General features: G+C 41.3%; 1 protein-coding gene across 2 annotated transcripts in view; it reads right to left on the bottom strand.

The window, feature by feature from the left end:
- COL9A1 (collagen type IX alpha 1 chain) overlaps window positions 1–16,655 on the bottom strand; it is a 215,014-nt gene extending 198,359 nt beyond the window's left edge. The window contains exons 1-4 of one of the 2 annotated variants that reach the window (XM_033937800.1): window positions 16,537–16,655; window positions 16,026–16,099; window positions 9,656–9,733; window positions 9,407–9,539 (exon numbers count right to left, since the gene is read on the bottom strand). In XM_033937800.1, the coding sequence (XP_033793691.1) occupies window positions 9,407–9,539; window positions 9,656–9,733; window positions 16,026–16,099; window positions 16,537–16,550 (299 nt within the window). In that variant the 5' untranslated portion in view covers window positions 16,551–16,655. The remainder of the gene's footprint in view (window positions 1–9,406; window positions 9,540–9,655; window positions 9,734–16,025; window positions 16,100–16,536) is intronic. The other variant, XM_033937801.1, reaches the window with a different exon arrangement.
- Window positions 16,656–20,491: the final 3,836 nt, after the last annotated feature.

Raw genomic sequence — 20,491 nt, 5'->3', positions numbered from 1 at the left:
TGATCACCTTGATGGACATGGTTTAATGAAGACCAGCCAGCACGGTTTCAGCAATGGCAGATCTTGCTTGATGAACTTGCTGCACTTCTTCAAGGGACTAAACAGGTGGATAGACAAGGTTTTCAGTTTTAAGACACAAGGCAGAAAGAGGCCAAGGATACACCCAAATGGAAATTATTTTTATCTTATGCATGCACTTTAATTACTGTACCAGCTCTCCAGTTCTAGGTTTTCCTACTTGGCATTAAAAAACCTGATTTAAATAGAAAAAAAATCCAATTTCTGTAAAACATCAATTTTTATCCACCCTGATTGGAAGTGTATGGGGATGGGAGGTGGTGGGGACCAGATCACGTCTCCATGCACACCTCAGCTCAGAAATTTGAAACACCAGTACCTTAGCTAAAAAAATGTCAAAAGTCTTGCATACTTAACAAAATAATATCTATTCTTTATGTTAAATTTTGATGTTGTAGAATGCATTTTATGATTTGTTTGAATTTACAAGATCATTGAAAGGCTTTCTGCACAAGAGATTTTTGGATAGAACTCTTTCTTTCCAGGCTGGAAAAATGAATGATTGGCTGAGTAAAATCATTTTGAAAGTTTCATCTTATCAATCTTTCAGAAAATCAGTAAAGACCTATCTTTTTGATAAATTTGTATCCTCATAATCAGACCACTGAATCTTGATACTGTTTGTAATTCGCTGTTTGTCAGTTATCTCTTTATTGTGAACCGCTATGGTATTGCGGTATACAAAAAGAAAGTTGTTATTATTATTATTATCTTTAAATGCAGGTTGGTTAAATGATTGGGTGGGGGATGCTAGCAATACGATAGGGATGGGGGTAGAGATGGAAAAGAATTGACCAGATTATGTACCTGCGCACACCTCTACTGGAGACTTAACAATTGTTTAGTGTAAAATCAGTTTAGATATGTGACATCATTATTTTGATTTGCACAATTGATATAGTTATTCTGGTTTAGATAATATAAAAATAATTGAGGGCAATTTTTAAATGCAAGGAAAAAGTTTTTTAAAATTTATAACGTCCATCCTGGACTATTGTAATAAAATTTATGTGGGATCTCATAAAAAAAATTCTTAACAGATTAAGAATAATACAAAACTCAGCAAGATACTGGGCTTGATGGACCTTCTGTCTGTCCTAGTATGGTAATGTTTAGGTTCTTATATACTGTCCCTGAATGAACTGTGCTTTGATAGCTGTTAGGCTTGCAAGCAGTATATAAAAGTTAAATAAATTAATACATTAAATCATTATTCTTTAGGGGTATTTTTATCCCATATCCCATAAAAAATAAGCAAGGATGGTTAAAAATTAACTAATTCTGCCACCCACTGTTTAAATAATATTTTATTGGTACCAACCCCCATAATAAAAGAAAGATTTTATAAATAGTGATACTATTTCTAATGCATGATTATTGAAATCTAGCAGTACAAAATTACAGGAGGTGCATCTGTAGAGGTCATACTGGCACTAATTCCAGCCTAAATGGAAAGAGTGCAAGGAGATGACTCTTCAGTATCAGTATAACTCCAAATACAATATAATCCACTCTATTATAAGGGAATGTCTGAAGTAAGTGCTAATTAGCATGTCTATCTTTTTATCTGTATTTATTTTTCAGGGAAAAAGGCCTCAGAGTTTGGAGCTATACGCTTAGTTTTATCATAGACTGACATAATCAGCGTAATTAGAATCAACAGATGTGCTCAACGATACAATCACTGGCTATGATATTGTCTATTTGCACCACTCGGTCAGACAAATCGTCAGTATCAATGCAATGAACAGCGCAACGGAGGTCACTTTCCACCACTGGATGGCAGCAGACAGCACAGTAACCCAGTGAACCTGCTGAGACAAGAACTGCAAAGACTCAAGATAGTACTTACACATCTGTCTGTGTACTAAAATACATGAGGTCTATACCTGTGTACAGTGTTACAGAACAGCCCCATCACTGGGTTGGACTTATCAAAGCAAAATGCATTTTGAACAGGCTTTTAGGGAAGACTGAAAACCCACCTTTTTGATATAGTTTTCAATCCTTAATAATAATAATAATAACAGCTTATATACCGCAATACCGTGAAGTTCTATGCGGTTTAACCCTACTCCTCTGCCCTCCAACCCAGCCCGCTGATTAACCGTTCCCCTTAACTGTATCCATGACTTCCTGTTCATCTGTCTTGCCTGTTTAGATTGTAAGCTCTTTCGAGCAGGGACTGTTTTCTTATTCTTTGTGAGTATGTGCAGCGCTGCGTGCATCTGGTAGCGCTATAGAAATAATTAATAGTAGTAGTAGTAATAGTAGGGCAGGTAAGATGTTAATCTTAAACTTTGCTTTAAGAACAATGGACATAAAAACACTAATCCTATAAAGTGATAAAAAAAATCTCGTATCTGAGGCCTTCCATCCCTCCCCTCTGTAATTATTTTTTTTTCTGTTATGTAAACCATCATTGGCTCCATTTGCAATATACAGTAGTGTAGTGAAGGAGGTTAGCACCCAGGGTGGTGGTGCCCTACATTGCCACATCGTGCTCTCCCCGCCTTTTCCTTGCCATTTGAGCCCCCCACCACACTCCTCACGTACCTCTTGAAATGTTTGCCGGCATGAACACATACTCCACCTGCTGCTCGCGTCAGCTTCAGCTCCCTTCTCACATCATATCCTGGTTCCACCACCAGGAAGTGACATCAGAAAGGAGCCAAGGCCGGCACAAGCAGCAAGTAAAAGATGCTGCTCGTGCCAGCAAATGTTTAAGGAGGTAATGGGGGGTGGAAAGGAGGAGAGGTGTCTGAACGGACACGTATCAGAACTTTAGTAAGTGTCCTTAGGCATATGTTGTTTAAAGATGCAAAGGTAGGCCCTGTTTATCTTTCCCTTCTTTGAAGATGGTATAAGGACATCTATGTTTGTCTTTCTTTCTTTGACATGAATGTTTAAACAGAGTTGTAGTGAAGTGAATTCAATTGTTTTGTTAAGCCGTATTTACAGACAGCTTTAGTTAAGAAGCTCTGCTGGTCAAGGCTTTTTCTTACCTTTTGGACTTCAATCTCTAGATAGGAAAAATGCTGATGTGTTTAAAGTTTCATGTGACCTTACGTCACATGCCATCACATGCTGACAAACCTGATTCGTATAAAAGATGTGAAACTCATAGTAAAAGACGGACATATTTGAAAGATGGTTTCTGGTCTTTAAGATGTGTCCCCAGGTACCTGACTTACAAATGACAGAGACAGAGAAAGTATGGGGCAGGAATTGGGACCTGAATCCTTTTCAGTTGGGGGCACGTCCGCGATGGGCAGATGATATCACCGGTATTTTGTGAGTATTTCTGAATTTTTTCTGTTCTTTAATACTCACTGGGTAGTGGTGACCTGTACCCAACCCCTTATTTTAAGTTCAAGCTTTGGGTTCTATTATGGAGTTTTTTTGGGAAAAATCTTGGGGTACTTTCGGTAAGCACCCCTCATATATATACGCAGCTGCCATTCTTTCGGAAAGAATGAAATTATTTATAGAACCCCCCTGCCCACTCTGTCATTTGTAAGGTTAACACTTTTATAGAGTATAAGATTTTATTGTCTCTTATTACTGTACCTCGCTTATAAGGTAAGATAAGCGAATATTTTTGCATTGTTATATGGGTTTTGTAATGAGTCATAAAGGCACTTACTCCTAGACAAATGAGACTTGTACGGCTGTGTGTGTGTATGACATTTTTCCTTCAGTTCCCATCTTTCTGTGTCACCAATGTTTAATACTGAGGTAGGACATGCTGTTATGTGGAATGAATTGAAAGCGCTGTTTGAATCAGTCTAAGATCTTTCCCTTGTAGTTTGTACACAAGCACTATTTCTTGTCTTCCTTTTGATCCTGACTAATTTTGTGCGTTTTTTCTATGGCTGCTTTCTTTGTGTTCTGTGCTGGATCATAAAAAAAAAAAAAGAAACAAGAAAAAGAAAAAATTCCGTTTTAAAGGTTTTCTTTCTTGTGCAGAGCAAAGCTAATCTGTTCTTTGCTTTCATTATCAGGGTCTGTGCATGAATGTTTTTGTCCCTTCCCCCAGACTTCTCTGTTTGGGCTTCCACTGACCCCCTATAGTGCTTCTTTGAAGTTACTCATTCTTGGTTTTATAAAGCAGTAAGGTGAGATTCCACTGCTCGTCTCTTGACTTTTCTCCGGCATTATCAAAACCACCATCTCTTCTTATAATACGCCCATCGCTCTTGTTGCCAAAGCTGATGGCATTCCCTGTTTCGTCCTAGATTTAGGGCTGTTAATGTTTTGGTAATTCTCATTGCCCTTATGTTTCTTCCACCATTCCACCGGCAGCCAATGATTTTTTTCTGTCATTATCCTAAAGAATGTTTTATTTTTAGTCCCTTTGGTGAGGTTGCCTTCACCTTTAAGCAACAGTATACCTAGTGTGGAATGTCCTTCGGGCTATTCTACAAGTCATGCACTGCCCCTCATGGTCCTATTCTTATTTTGTACAACTTTTTGTGTTCCATAATTCAGGAGACCTATCCGATTGATAGTTTGTACCTTTTATAATGGTTGTCTGTGTGTGGTCACAAGGTGTCATGAAATAAACTGCACTGGTGTACATCTGAAGTGAAATACCTGGGTTTTGTCCTGTCTCATGGTCAGAGGAAAATCTGCACTTTCTGCACTGCTGCTATTCTGGGTCGGCCCCGCCCAGCTACCAAGAAAGACATGCTTACTTTTCTTGCTATGATTGGTCACTGCCGCCAATGGATCTCTGCTTGTTCCTTCTATGACCAGATTTTGAGACAGACCCTGGTTTCTGAAATGACTGCTCTTATCAGATGGACTTATGAAATGTTGGACATTTAAGATGTGCTTTGGTTTCTAGCTCAAGTTTGGGTTTTCCTGCTTATGCCCACATGTTTTATCTCTTTGTTTGGGACTATTGTAACACCATGAAGGGAGAACATGGCGGTAAATTACGCTCTGTTGCCTTTTTTTATAGTCACTCCTGTTCAAGTTCCCTGGCTGCTTGTGCTATGGTGGTAGAGATGGTTACTTTTCTGATCCTAGGTCACCCCATTACCCTTCATACTTTTCACATGTCCAAGCCCTTCTTTTAAATAGGCTTCTGGGTCTCAAGGGTGAACAGGATTCTCTTCCTCTCTTTTTTCACAGCTTCAGTCCTTTGTTACCACCCCCTCCTCTGAATTTGATGCCTGGCGTTTGGCAGGTGCCCAAAGCCGCCCTTTTGGACGGACTTTGGTGCAAAGAGGGGAAACCCTGGATACCAGCTGCTAGCTCTCCCTTATTCATTGCCCAATATCATGGTATTGGTTATCGTAGTGCTCGCTCGACATTTTAACTTCTTGCTAGTGATATTTTCATTCTTGACCTTTTGCTCCTTGATACAGAGATATATAGCTCAATAATTACAGCTGGCACGGTTGTGAATTGAAAATAAATTGGAAAATACAATTCCTTTCTATTGTTTTAGCTGAAATTAGGATGTTGCTAATTTAAAATGTTTTTTCCGGATTTATACATAGCCATCCCAGATCAGTTTTGGCACAGATATTTCTAATGTTTTCCACGGGTCCTCTTTATCACTGCAGAGATAGAGACGCTCCAAAGAGACATTAGCTTTATGCCTTTTTTCAAATATGAGATGGTTATGATATACATTATTTGTTGTTTTGGTTTTTTATATATCAATGTGTTTATTTGCAGAGTTAAATTCAGCCCTGCACACTTGACAGATGGAGTAATAGCTCCACGCTTAAAACTTTATGTTTTGTTTGTGTCATGTTTACTTGTCTTAGTTTAGTGGGTACCCCAGGATACATAATATTGGCCACTTCTAGAGCTCTTTTTCCACTTCTTACTAGCCTAACTGCGCAATGTTCTTTTACTTATAGCTTTTATATTCTGAATATAGTTTAGTTAGGGGTTATAAGAAAAAGCTTTATTTTATGCAGCGTTTATTTCGTGGTGTTCCCTACATATGATCCATTCAATATACATTTCTGAATACATTCAGTACATCAGTATGGTTTCTCTGAGGTGCATAATAGTTATATGCAGCACGATAAAAACATATCCTTTTGGATTGTTCAATTAAGAACCTTAAGTAACTGAGTATTGTCTCTCTTTTGCCATGGCTATGCTAAGTGAATGAATTGGTATTGTTACATGTTGCCACATTCAGTACAGGCAACATGGTTTCTCTTGTTTTCTATCTCTTATTTGGATCACATTGGAGTACAGCTGCTGAATGATATTTGGAATGCTTTCCAAGCATTTCTTTTCAAGTATCTCTTTCTGTATGCACAGACATCTGGCTGTTCTCCCTTTGAGGTTCTCACGGGATGACCTTTCCCCGCCCCATGGGTAGATTTTCCCTTGATACAGGAGGAATACGTCCAAAAGCTAATTGAAATATTAGGGCTTGTTCAAAGAAACGTGTCTTGCACTTCTCCTTTCTCTCCACAGATTCCTACCCATTTTTTCCAGCCTGGTGATTATCCAGCAGCTTTCCAAGGATCGGAAGCAGACAGATTTCCCCTTTGGCCTTCCCACTACTGTGATCGCTGTGCCCAGGCCCGCTGCACCCACTGAGGAGTTTCCTGTTTGGATCCACGCAAGTCGCTTGAAGAGGGTTAACCTAAAACCCCAGAAGCAAGTCTTCCCTGCGCAGATTTCACCTCCTCCAGTGGAACAACATGATGATCTCATTGCAGCATTCTACCAACTTTATCATTCTCTTACTGGCACTGCTGCTGCTAGTTTTTCTCCCTGTATGGATCATTTCTAACTGGGTCTACAGGGATGATGTGTTCTGGGTTCACGACACTTTCTGCCCATACCCATCTGTAAATGACACTCCTACTGTAAACAGCACCCCCGACACCTCTTTGCGAACGACGTCAAGCTGGACTACTCCCTCGCAAAGGCTGTCCTTCAATTGGAATCCAGAAAAGACCGATAGTATGCTACCCTTTGGTATAATTCCAGCAGTGTGCAAGTTGCCACCTTCTCCTTTGAGTATTGTGACATTGTGGACTGTTCATCAATTGATATCCCAAGGCTGTGCCATTGGTCCTCAGAGATTCCTAAAACTAAGGACATATATGTATATGTTACTGACTTACGTTGGGGGGATAAGTGTGCATTCTGGGGAGTGGTAGGGTGGAATATTAATACTGACTGGGTTTATAAACTAGAAAATACTCTGAAAAACAGTGGACCAAAATGGTAAATCACTGCTTACTTGTATGACCCTTCATAAGGTTGGACACTGTTATAGGAAAAGTGTTCCTGCACAAATTATTAAGCTTTCTCTTACTATTGACAACCCTAGACCTACTGATGAAGGTATGTACATTATGGACATGTGGTTTAAGGGTGGGTCTAGCTATCATCAGTTTTCTTACGGGATCTATCTACCTCCACTCATCCTCTCCCGCCATCTTGTGGGGGCCCCAAAAAATACTAACCCACTGGCCCCTACATTCAATAAACTTACTGACATGATGGCTATTGCCAATCCCACTTTTGAAGATATTGTGGCTGTTGAGGTAGGGTTTTCAGAACGTAACCTTTGGTTAGAATGGATGAAATTCACTGCTGATCAACATAATAAGAGTAATTGTTACATATGTGCTCAAGCTAGACCCCATCTAGGAACCGTACCTCTGGACCTCCCTCCTGGTATCCAACCATGCCTTTTTGGGTTATTTACCAATATCTCCTCTAATTTTACCTATCCTCTTTGTGCACTGCAGTGTTCTAAATACCCTTTGTTGCCAGGACAGCAAAAGCTTGATATTGCCGTTATCATCTATAAGGGCAATTACACATGTCATGTTTCTAATCTGACACAGGGTAGTTTTGTAGGTAATTTACCCCCAGGTTATTGTTCTGTCTTGGCTCATAGGTATGCCCTATTGTTGCTGCATCAGATTTGATATTTACTGGCTTTATGGAGACTTTTGGCTCCCTGTTAAGCTACCCAGCCAGTGGATAGGCCAGTGCACTTTAGTTAAGGTTACCATGCTTCTGCATATTGTTTCTGAAAGGCATCCTTCCTATTCACATGGTTTTTCCTCTTTTTTGTCTTGATATAAATCTGATCACATGTATACATAGATGCTATAGGGGTCCCAAGAGGGGTCCCAGATGAATTTAAGGCCCGAGCTCAGGTTAAGGCTGGGTTTGAGTTCCTTATTCCCTTTATTACTATCAATAAGAATGTTGATCGGATTAGTTAAAATTATTATAATCAGCAACGCTTTGTGAACTATTCTAGGGACGCCTTGCAAGGTATTACTGATCAATTAGGCTCCACTTCTCAGATGGTTCTCAAAATCATATGGCCCTAGATATGATTCTAGCTGAGAATTCTGAAAAATTCTCCTCAGTATTTTATGCTGTTGTACTTTTCTTTCTGACAATATAGGTCCTCCTATGGACATTCAGAAATTAGCAGACCTCTTTGCTGAGTCCAAATGTAACTCTGATTTATCTAATTTTTGGGATCAGCACTTTAGTTGAATGCATAATTTCTTATTATTTGCACTCTTGTCTTGACTGCTCATGTACTGTGTTATTCGTATTACAGCTCCTAAAAAGACCCCTCCTTGAGAGACATACCTAGAGTATCACTCCCTTCCAGCTCATGCTGTGTATTTGTGACGTCATTTACATGACGTAAGAGGGGAATTGAACGGACACGTATCAGAACTTTAGTAAGTGTCCTTAGGCATATGTTGTTTAAAGATGCAAAGGTAGGCCCTGTTTATCTTTCCCTTCTTTGAAGATGGTATAAGGACATCTATGTTTGTCTTTCTTTCTTTGACATGAATGTTTAAACAGAGTTGTAGTGAAGTGAATTCAATTGTTTTGTTAAGCCGTATTTACAGACAGCTTTAGTTAAGAAGCTCTGCTGGTCAAGGCTTTTTCTTACCTTTTGGACTTCAATCTCTAGATAGGAAAAATGCTGATGTGTTTAAAGTTTCATGTGACCTTACGTCACATGCCATCACATGCTGACAAACCTGATTCGTATAAAAGATGTGAAACTCATAGTAAAAGACGGACATATTTGAAAGATGGTTTCTGGTCTTTAAGATGTGTCCCCAGGTACCTGACTTACATATGACAGAGACAGAGAAAGTATGGGGCAGGAATTGGGACCTGAATCCTTTTCAGTGTCACCCCCCCCCCCCACCACCACCACACACACACACACTGCGCCACTGTGAAATAAATAAACCAATCAACTGTGGCCAACCATCAAGAAAATTCTTGAAAAATGAGAATTAAAGGAACTGAACCAGACTTTAAAAGTAAAAAGTTAGAATGTTACCTGGTTGGGAGTCTGAAATCCACATTTGCTCCTAATTTGTAGGCCACTTGAAAGGGGGTGGACCCAACCAATGTTTGGATCACACCCCTGGAAGCAGCTTTATCTATCTGAAACTGAGAGATCAAGTCAAAACCTACAATGACAAAGCAAGACAGCTCTGAGTTAGTTTTCTACTGATTAAAGCTGGAAATACTGATGCATATAACCCCTGAACAGAGGGTCAGCTCCTGGGCGCACTTTTCTACTTGCCTGGCAAATCATCTTGGCCAATCTGGATCTGGGGACATAGGGCCCTCTCTTGATTAAAACTGCCATAGTATGGGAACCCTAGGGAAACAAAAAGGTTAATGTAATACTATATAATACCATAACAAGGCAGAAGGTCTCTGTCTAATAAGTAATATCTATTTTTTTTTTTTAATGAGTAATAGCAAATTGTAATTTCATAAAACATTTATTTTTATAATTTTGAACATTCTGTTTCTTCCTCTTTCTCTCGATTTCCAGCTCTGTGAAAACATGTTTCTATAGCACAAAGGAATACAAACCTTCATTCACAACTACCTGAGGTATTTCTTAAATGTATTACTTCCTTCCCATTGTATTACTTCCTTAGACCATTGTATTGATAGCCCTTGGTCAGGAGCCACATACTGCAATTCCATCCAGAAACTGGTACACTGCAATTTGGTCCTAGCCAATATGACACATATTGGCTAAAACAGAATGTTCAAAATTATATGAAAGTCCCAGCTATTGCAGTGACACACTGCAATAGCTGGGACTTTCATCTCATCCCCAGTCTGAATGCTGCCTTCACAGCACCTCCATCCAAGGAATGAAATGCAGGTCTTTTACAGAACAGTAAATAGCACTGCTGTAGGCCACTGGAGACCAAACCAGACTTCATGTTTATAATATCAATTCCCTCTCCCTGACTGAAAGCAGCGGGACAGATTGAAAGATAGAATTCTGAGATATATTGGTATATGTTTTTATTTAGGTCAGGAGAGAGGTGCATAGTTCCATTTCTTCAAATCCCTCATGTTAGAATGCTATAGGAATTAAAACTCTCAGATCCTGGTTTCAGCTGGCAAATCAATTTTCTCCTTCAGATTCTGGGAATTCAGATCCCAATAAAGTAGCAATGTTTTAGCTCTCTTAGATCTTAACCTTGTCCTCCCTTCCCCTCTACCCACCACCTCCTCACCCCTCTTCTACTGCAGGTACCAAGACCCTTCTTATAGGAGTAAAGAAGGTACAGGAGAGTTAAAAGGGTGATACAAAAAAGCATTTTGAGGGAGGAGCAGAATATGGAAGTGTTAGAAGCATATGTAAAAAGGGTAATACAGTACTATATAATGGACTTGGTACCCACATTTGCACGCCACCCCCCAAAAAAAACCAAAAAGTATACTAAGCACTATTCTATAAACAACACTCCAAGTTGGGTGTCATTTATTTATTTCTAGTGGAGGCATACTTATTTTCATCTCTCAAGAATGGTCTGAAATTTGGCAGCTAAAATTTAATGCTAAGAAATGCAAGGTCATGCATTTGGGCTGCAAAAACCCAAGGGAACGGTACAAATTAGGGTTCATTAAGCAATTAAATTGCACACAATTTAGGTATGCACCCAAATCTGCACATGCAATTTTGAGCGCTATATATAGAATTGGGGGGACTGTGTGCTAGAAGGATATATGAGCTAGTAATGCAGAATGAGGTGTTCAGAGGATGGGGCTGCATAAAAGATGTGTTTCAGGCCAGTGTGATGGGTTTCACTTTTGTCAAAGACACTAGGTGTCACTCTTGAGCAATGGATGGCACTCCTTCCCCACGGGCTGAGTGAATGCTGCCTCCAGAATATCCTCCAACCCAGACAACCCAAGCAGCAAAAGTCAGATTCAGCTCAATCGAAACATGCCTCTAGCTGGTACATTTCCCCCATTTGTATAACCATTTCAATGATGGTCTTAGTGTCCAGGAATCACAGACTGAAATTCCCTCCAGAACTCGGTAAAATTCCACATTTGTGCTAGTCAAAAGATATCACCACTGAGCAAAGGCTGCAACTCCTAGAAAAACAACAGAGGAAGCTTTGGAGAGCTAAAAATTTTAGTCTTAACTAGATTGAGTACAGTATGACACACAATACGAGAGTGGTTTGAAAAGTTTGGTAAAAAAGCGAGTTAAACAACATAGGGCCTGTTTTACAAAGCCGTACTAGCAGCTGCCGAGCGGCAACAGCCCCGAAGCACTTTAAATCTCTATGGGCTTCGGGGCTGTTACCACGCTGCAGCCGCTAGCACGGCTTTGTAAAACAGGCCCACAGTCTCCATCGAGGGCTATACACTAGTCTAGTGATTTTCCAGGGTTTTTTGTATTGTAGGAAAAATAGTGTACAAACAAAATGGAAACACTCTGGACTAAGTGTACACTTCTCCCTCCTTATTCGCGGGGGATATGGGCAGAGCCAGACTGCGAATGGTGAAAAACCGCGAATATCTGGCTCTGACCCACCCCCGCCTCCCTTCCGCCTTCCCCCGGCATCCCGGCCTTACCTGGTGGTCTAGCTGGTTTTCGGGGCAGGAGCGATCTTCCTATGCTCCTGCCCCGTGCAGATAGCCATTAGGAAATGGCTGTGGGGAGTTCCCGTAGTCTCTCAGACTACAGGAACTCCCCACAGCCATTTCCTAATGGCTATCTACACGGGGCAGGAGCATAGGAAGATCGCTCCTGCCTCGAAAACCAGCACTTCCAACCGGCAAAGCGCACTATCCCACAGGCTGGAATTCAGCTCCTGCGCACTACCACGGACAGGCGCGCGCACGCCCGATGCCTGAACTCAAACGGTCAGAAAACAATTGCTCCCTTGTTCCCCGTACCACCGATGCCTCTGTGTCTACAGCGGAGCGACTATCCCGAACAACGAGGCCTGCACAAAATGGAACATAAAGCCCAAATGGCTCACCCAGCTATCATAGAAACATAGAAACATAGAAGATGACGGTAGAAAAGGGCTACAGCCCATCAAGTCTGCCCACTCTGCTTACCCACCCCCTGTCTATGCCCTAATGACCCAATTTCCTTATCTTGACCCTCGTAGGGATCCCACATGGGTATCCCATTTATTCTTAAAGTCTGGCATGCTGTCTGCCTCAATCACCTGCACTGGAAGCTTGTTCCAATGATCAACCACTCTCTCTGTGAAGAAATACTTTCTGGTGTCGCCATGAAATTTTCCGCCCCTGAGTTTGAGCGGGTGCCCTCTTGTGGCCGAGGGTCCCTTGAGAAAGAATCCTGCACGACACAGCCAGGTAAGGCCGGGATGAAGACAAAAATATGGGGGGGGGGTTTCCTCCTCCCCCCCAAAAAAATCACGATTATGTGAAATCTCGAGTAGGGAAACCGCGAATGGGGAGGGGGAAGTGTATAGCCCTCGATGGAGACTACGTTGTTTAACTCACTTTTTTACCAAACTTTTCAAGCCATCCTCGTATACATTTGTATATATTTGTACACATTTCTGGCAACACTATAGAGCTGATAAGCAGTAGTACATACAGTGATCATGGCTTTATTGCACAGTTATGACTAGACTAAAATTTAAATTATGACAGTGATGGGGAAGGTGCTGTAGTGTGAGGGAGAAAAGGTATATATATGTAAGAGGGTGTCAGCCTTCGTACCTTCTGTTGTTTTCATTGTTAATGCATCTGTTTGTTCAATAAAAATTGATTTCACCTTAAAAGAGGGTGTCCAGTGTATGTAATGGAAGATTGAGAGGTGAGAAAGAGTATCACAGAAAATGGAATGAGTGAGGAGTGGGTGCACATGGAATAGTCTCTATTGTGTGTTGTAAGAGGAGCAAGAGATAGGCTATGAATGAGGAAGAGTAGGGTTACCAGATTTTCCATTTGGAAAATCCAGACCCCCAATTTAAGAAACTTCTTAGAAGTTGCCTTTTTAAAGACGCGTACAATCTTTATCCTTCATCTTTAGATACAAATATGAGGGCTCAGAACTTTTACCCCTTCCCATTGTTTCATCCTTTACTTTCTCTCTTCTCTCAAGCTATAAAGATGTAACTTTACCCCTTTATCCTTATGTTTCGTGTTCGTCTTAAAATTATTAGCTCTAAGACTATTGTTTGTTACTTACTCATTGTAACCCATTTTATGAAGCTGTAAATCGCTTAGTAATTTTGAATAAGCAATCCATCAAATTTAAATAAAAACCTGAAACCTGAAACCTTATTAGAAAGAGAGCTCACGGTTATAAAGTACAGAAATACTTTAACTTTTCTGTGTCCTCTGCCTTACCCCTAAAACCTGAGACCATTCTTCTGTTGACCAGGCCTCAACAGAGAATTTCCTGAATGCTGGGCCCTCCTCCCATCCCATAGCCATCAACATAGATCCTCTTGTGTGCCAGGCTCTCCTCATCCCAGGAAGCTTGAAATTGTATCTCTAGTTTCTGAGGTCCTCTTCATCCCAGAGACCCATGGCTTACACTATACTAGTTCTTAAGCCATCTTTTTTCCCAAGGGCATTAAAGCTTCTTGTATACCAGGCTCTTCCCTCATGGAAGATCTTAAAAGAGAGCCCTCTTGTTTGTTGGATTCTTCTTTCACCCAGTGCCATTGACAACATAACCCTCTTTATACTGGGCCCTTATCTCCCCTGAGACTTCTGTCTAAGAGCTTCCTGTGATTCCTGACAGAATCTCCTGTATGTCAGGTTCCCGTGTTCCGCTGGTGTCACAATATCTTTTGTGTGTCAGATAGCTTTCACCTGAGGTTGCCCAACTGGCTCCAGATTCATCTGACAGGGTAGATTCAACAGACCTGCCATGTCTCCTGCTTTCAATGGTAGACTTCTGCTTTCATGGGTCTTCTCCCACTTTCCTACCAGTGAGCTGGGATCTCCCTCTGAGTTGCCTCTCTGTGCTGCTGCAGCAGCAGGAAAGGCCCTCACGAAAGGTCATTTCCTGCTGCCACTAATCTCGCAGCAGCAGGAAATTAACTTTTATGAAGACCTTTCCTGCTACCACAATACGGGGAAGCAACTCCTTTTGCCTCTGGCTGCCAATCAGCTGTTGGTCTATAGTTGCAAAAAACAACTACCTAGTTTTGTGAACCTGGTAACCTTCAATTTCAGGACACTGCTGAGCAGCACAGCCAACTTGGTAACTTTGGGCGGCTAGTTACAAAGTTGGCTATGCTGCTCAGCAGTGTCCTGAAATTGAAGGTTATCCAGATTGCTAATCAGCTGTGCCAGGGGCGGCGCAATAGGCAGGTTTAGGTGAAGCAGTGAGCGGTCCTGGGCCGAGCAATGGGCAGGATGGGCTGGAGGCAGACCCCGAATCTCCCACGGAGTGGGTTGGCATCCCTTGGCAGCTCCATTTCAGCCCTATGGCTAATTCCATTGCATGCATGGAATCGAGGTTTTGCTTTTTCTAGGGAATGCATAAAGAAATCAGAACTAGGGGTGCACAGCCCAAAAGGGTTTGTGTCATTTCACTTCTCAGGTCATTTATAAAAAGTTTCATTCCATCCATTTGATTTTTTTTTGAGGTGGGGGTTGTAAGGTTACCATAAAACCCGGATGTCTCAATCTGTCTTCCTTTTTTTGGAGCCATATGGTAACCCTAGGGTTGGGGGGGTTCTTCTTCTTGTTTTGTTTCAGGAGCAATGTTACTCATAGTCTGCATTCTTTTTGAAAAGCACGCGCACTCAAAAATATAAAATGGATTCTGCATGCATGTTCTATTTGTGCATGTGTCATGGTAAGCTCATGCATGTGTAGTGGGAAAGAGTACACACTTTTCATGAATACTGAGCACTTTTTCAGATAATGCACACTTTTTTTTTTTTTTTTTAAGAATATGCGCCATTAACAACATATTTAAAACATTTGGAGGGAGTTACTGTTATTTCACTACAAAAAAAAAAAACATCCCTGGTGTGAAATGACATGGAAAATGTTTCAAAAATGAATGCACATTCATTACCTGCACACAATGGAGTAAACCTAGGACTAGATCAGCCCTGTCAGGCAACCACCTATTCCACTTCATTCCCAAATCCCTTGACAAAAAACTCTACTGTGTTGATCTCTTCTTGTCTGTGGAAACCCAGACACAAACTTTCCTATATGCTAGCTAGGCCCTCCTTTTTGTAGGGGCTCTGGGATAACAGGGGGCCAGCACAGGAGGCTCTTGCAAGACCCTCCTGTGCTGGCCCCCTGTTATCCCAGAACTTGGTACCCACTCACAGCACTTTACTGATCCATTTCTTCTTTTCACTCTGTTCCAGTATAAAATTCATCGTTTCAGACCAATTATTTATTCAATACTCAATTCATAGACAGACAAGCTTAACATGATTTAGCACAGAAAGAGAGCGATTCCAGGAGCAGGGAGGAGGCAAACAGGAAAATATTTTGAGAGCAGGGAGAAATAAATAAACCACTAGCTTAAAAGCAGGCTTATAAAAATCATTACCTCTTTCTCTCTCATGCTTAAATTTGCTTTTCGTTCTCTATCACTCCTTCTTTCTTTCCCACAGAGGGACAAGGTCTAGTGAAAGTCACATAAGGTGGCATTCTTTGCTTACCCGTGTAGTGTTCGATGGTGGCAGACACTAGAGGTCTCAAGAAATTGATAACATAGAAAAAAGTTCCAACTGCCCTGTTAGAAGGAAAGAGAAAGAAGTGTCAAGCATTGCAGGATGAAAATACACCACTTTGAGCTCTACTGAAGACATTCGACAAGAATTATTTATTTTAAAATTTTCTATACCATCTAAACCTAAATGGTTTAACATTTCTTTACATACAAATAAGATCAAACAAACATGAACAAATAATCCTCAGAAGATTGACTATAAAGGAATGAATGCTTATACAAGGAATCATATAAAAATTGTTCATATAATAATAAGTAATTCTTTACACAGCAGTTACAAATTCCTTTTGGTTTATTCTCTATTCCTCTGTGTCTCATCTCCTTAGATAGCTGCATTACAGGACTTCTCTTTAAGCTTCTACTGCCAATAAGGGGACCTTTATCAAATGCTGAGTAACTGAGATTTCTTATTTCACCTTCTCTTTCTTCTTTGTGCTTACCAGTCACTCTTCATGTTTCTTTCTGGTTATTATCTGCACAGGCACTAGGATTTTATGGGCAGCCCTACATTTATAGTTTCTCTGAACACAAATTCTCTCTCTTTCATTTCACCAATGAAGGGTGCTGGGGGAAGGGGAAACTGCTGTAGCTGCAGCTGGAGGATCAATGAGGGAAGGAGGGAGCCGAAACAAGGGGGTGGTCTGCTCTACAAACCTCTATTTGTTGACTGGTATGGGTGAGCTAACAGAGGATCAGATATAAAAATAACAAACCACAGCAGAAGAAAGGAGTACAGACCCCAGTAAGGATGAAACATCAATAACACATTCAATGTTAGCAAGGGAAACCTTATGGAAAGGAGCACAGTCTTTTTTGGAAATTTACAGGCAGAAGCAGCAAAGTGTTGGATTTTAATGCTTGGGATTTAATTACTCAAATTTTCCATATCTAAACTCAAAAGTGAGTTATATATTCAGGTCAATTGAGCAGGTCCCTACCAGAAAGAGCTTGCAATCTAAATTGTAATTGAGGCGCTGCTGAGTGAAGTGAGTTGCTGAGGTTACGAGGAGCATCAGTGGAAGGGGTGGGATTTGATCCCTAGTTTCCATGGTTGTCATTCTGCTAACCACTCTGCCCCGCTTCCGCTGCAAAATGTTACACAATATTAGAATCTAGTAAACAGCGAATACGATAAATCCAGGACCAGATTTAGCTGCCCTGGGGTGCAAGACAGGAGAGGAGTTCCTCCTTCAAGGATGCAGAAGCCAGGGATTCATTCTCAACTCAATTCTTAGAATGCTCAGCCAGCTGGGTTTTCAGAATATCCCCAATGAATATGCCTCTGCAAATCTCTCCCATCCATATTCATTGGGGGATATCCTGAAAATCAGATTGGCTGGTGTGTTCCGAGGACTAGCAATTTTTTCACAAGGATGACTGAACAGCAGCATCCCATCAGACCCTCACTCTTAAATGAATAATGGCCCTTCTACACTGAATGCTGAAAAGTTCTCAGTCCAACCAAGAAGAGGATGAGGTGGATATGGTTCAATCAATGATCTGAATGTCAAAACATAGAATTTTGTTTCTGCAAATTGGCATTTAACAAAATAAAATAACTACAGTGGCAAAATAATGGTCAGAATTTAGGAAGTTGATTGGCTGGTGGGCTGAGAACAGCATCTGTGCCCATTAAAAAAAAGAAAAAAAAGTTTCCTACCCCAGCTGAGTGGCAAGAGGCTGCTTTTGGTGCTTCCACTACTTCTCATCTGTTCGGGCTTTCCTTACCAGCTCTATGCATGTGAGAGAGTCGCTCGCACAGCGCTCAGTCGGAGGTTTACGACGAACATCCGCGTGAATCATTTGTATGCAAACTTTTTAACGCATCAATAGCTCTTTTTGAATCGGCTAAAAAATTGGATTGGAGAGACCCACACGGTCTTTCCGATCCTCATTAGTGCATCTAGCCCTAGGGTCTTTTAAGATATGCATATTGGGAGCTCCTGCTAATTTGGATGTCAACATCACTGGAAAGTAATTGTGCTCTTATCATTTATTTCTGCTGAATGACTGAATGTTATTGTATTAGAAATGTGCTCCTTATTATAAAGAAATAAAAAAAGTAAAAGAAGATATATGGCAAAAATCACCACCACACACTTTAATGTGGGCTGGGCTTAGAAAATATCTTATGAAAATTATACTGGTAGTTCATAATATTTTATTCTTTGAAAACTTAGAAAGGAAAATTGAGATAAACTGTTAGCCTTTATTATACTGAAATATATTTTTGGCAGTGCATCAGTATTATGATGTTTGATAGCTTTGAATTCTCAATGCATTTTTGTAACCTTGGAATCTGATAATAGAAAATCATTTTATTTTAAAAATCAGGTAAAGAGACGCAACTAAAAAAAAAAAAAAAAAAATCATAAGAGCAATGAAAAAAGAAACTTCATAAACATGTCTGTCTAATATCAACTCCAGCTGCTATTTAGAAACCACAAGAGCTGCAGAAGGCTATGTGCAGACTGTGTTGTTTGTTATTTAGAACACAGGGGAGGGGAGGGGAAGGAGATTTTCAAGCAATTTTGCACAATTGTTCTGAAGCAAGCCCTGATTTTGTGGACTATGATTAGTTTACCTGATCTCTCTTGTGGTTTCCAACATTGGATGTCATCTGAATAAGGCATTTTTTTGCAATTTTCTTTTGGTCTTCCTTTTTATATGCTACTGATATTTTTTTCACTTCCTGCAAGGGACTTATAGTGTAATCTTTTTAGCCTACTTTAATATAGGGAACTAACACTACAAGATCAACATGTCTATGTGTGTCTAATAAACGTTGAACCATTCATTCATTTTAATGTAATTTTCTAACACTAATATTAGAGTATCCAGTGACTCACATTCCCAGTGATTAGAATCCCTTCTTTCTATTTCCTATGAGGAAATAGGCCAATTCAGCTAAAACCTTAGAAAGGTCAGAGCATATTATGATGTCACTTAATATTTTTAAAGCTGCTCTGCAATTGGTTGACCTCAACCATTGAGTTATCAGCTGCCTTATTACACAGAAATTCATATAATTTTTTTTCATAACCATCATTTTATGATCTCCTGAGGACCCTGTATAGTTGGCTCGGCAGATTATAAATGCATACATTTCTATACAAAGGGTTAGATTCACTAAGCAAACCTATCATGTACCGATCGGTTTGCGACCCCTTTGCGACCCGATTTTACTCCGGCCCGATTCAATTACCTCTGTGCCGATCCAATTCTGATCCATGCATACAAATGAGGGGAATGGCATACAAAGTAGGCAGGGATGCAATGCACTAAAGAAATCTTGCAAACCGACTGGGCTGGCCGATCAACACAAGAAGCGACTGCTGGGAACCAATCGCAAACATCCTTTCTGACTGTCCTCGGCTTGAAATCTCAGCCCTGCAGCCCATCTCTGCTGCTCTGTTCTCTGCCCCTTCCAGCTGAGCCCTGCTCATGCTGCCACGACTCTCCTGTTCTCTGCTGCCCTTCCCCGCATAGCAGCCCCACTTTAAAACCACGGACTCGCACTGCAGTGACAAAGAGCAGGAGAGAATAATTGCCTGTTTTTAAAAGTCTCCAACTGCTGTGGCTCTTCACAGCAGGGACTCGCTGGGGCAGTGAATTTGTGTCGGCGAAGGGGATTTTCCTGGCCTGATCTCTGCTCCGAATCTCCTGCCCTGACTCTCCTGCGAATCTCCAATCTCTGCCCCAACTCAAGCCCGTGGTTTTAACCCGCTCTAAACCCGCTCTGTAAAACCACGGGCTCCCGAGTAAAAAGTAAAAAACAAAACACGGACATCAAACACATGCGCAAACCATCTACAGGTACAGTAGATGGTCAGCGCATGCGTCTGGATCGCTAGAGAGCGATCCTTGAGGTTGGTGGGGGGCATTTCTCCGATTGCCCCCATTTGAATATAGGCCTGTTGAGAATCAGTCAGCCTGTGTTGGATTGGACACGGATCAGACTGACTCGGCCAGGTTAGTGAATCTAGGCCAAAGAGGATATATGTGAGGGGATGCTGAAAGGTTCTCAGCGCAGTCAGCAAGAGAATGATGTAGATATGCAGTGGCATACCAAAGGGGGGGGGGATGGTCTGCCCCGGGTGCATGCCCCAAGGGGGTGCACAGCCGGCTACCCTCCCTATTCTGCCACTGCTGCTTTCCTTAACCAGCAGTAGCGGCAGTAAATAGGGGTGTCCGCGGGTGCTCACTCCGGCGGTTGTACAGCTTCTGGCCAGCTCCCCTGCTCAAAGCCGCGGGCGCCGGCTCCTCACATGATCCACGGCTGCGTCAGAAGTGTTCCCTCTGATGTCACAATGTCAGAGAAAAGGCTTCCGACGCAGCCGTGGATTGCATGAGGTGTAGACGCCCGCGGCTTTGAGCAGGGGAACCGGCTAGACA

Source organism: Geotrypetes seraphini, chromosome 3 (assembly GCF_902459505.1).
Source record: "Geotrypetes seraphini chromosome 3, aGeoSer1.1, whole genome shotgun sequence".
Taxonomy (NCBI): Eukaryota; Metazoa; Chordata; class Amphibia; order Gymnophiona; family Dermophiidae; genus Geotrypetes; species Geotrypetes seraphini.
This window is presented reverse-complemented; position numbering and strand designations above follow the sequence as displayed.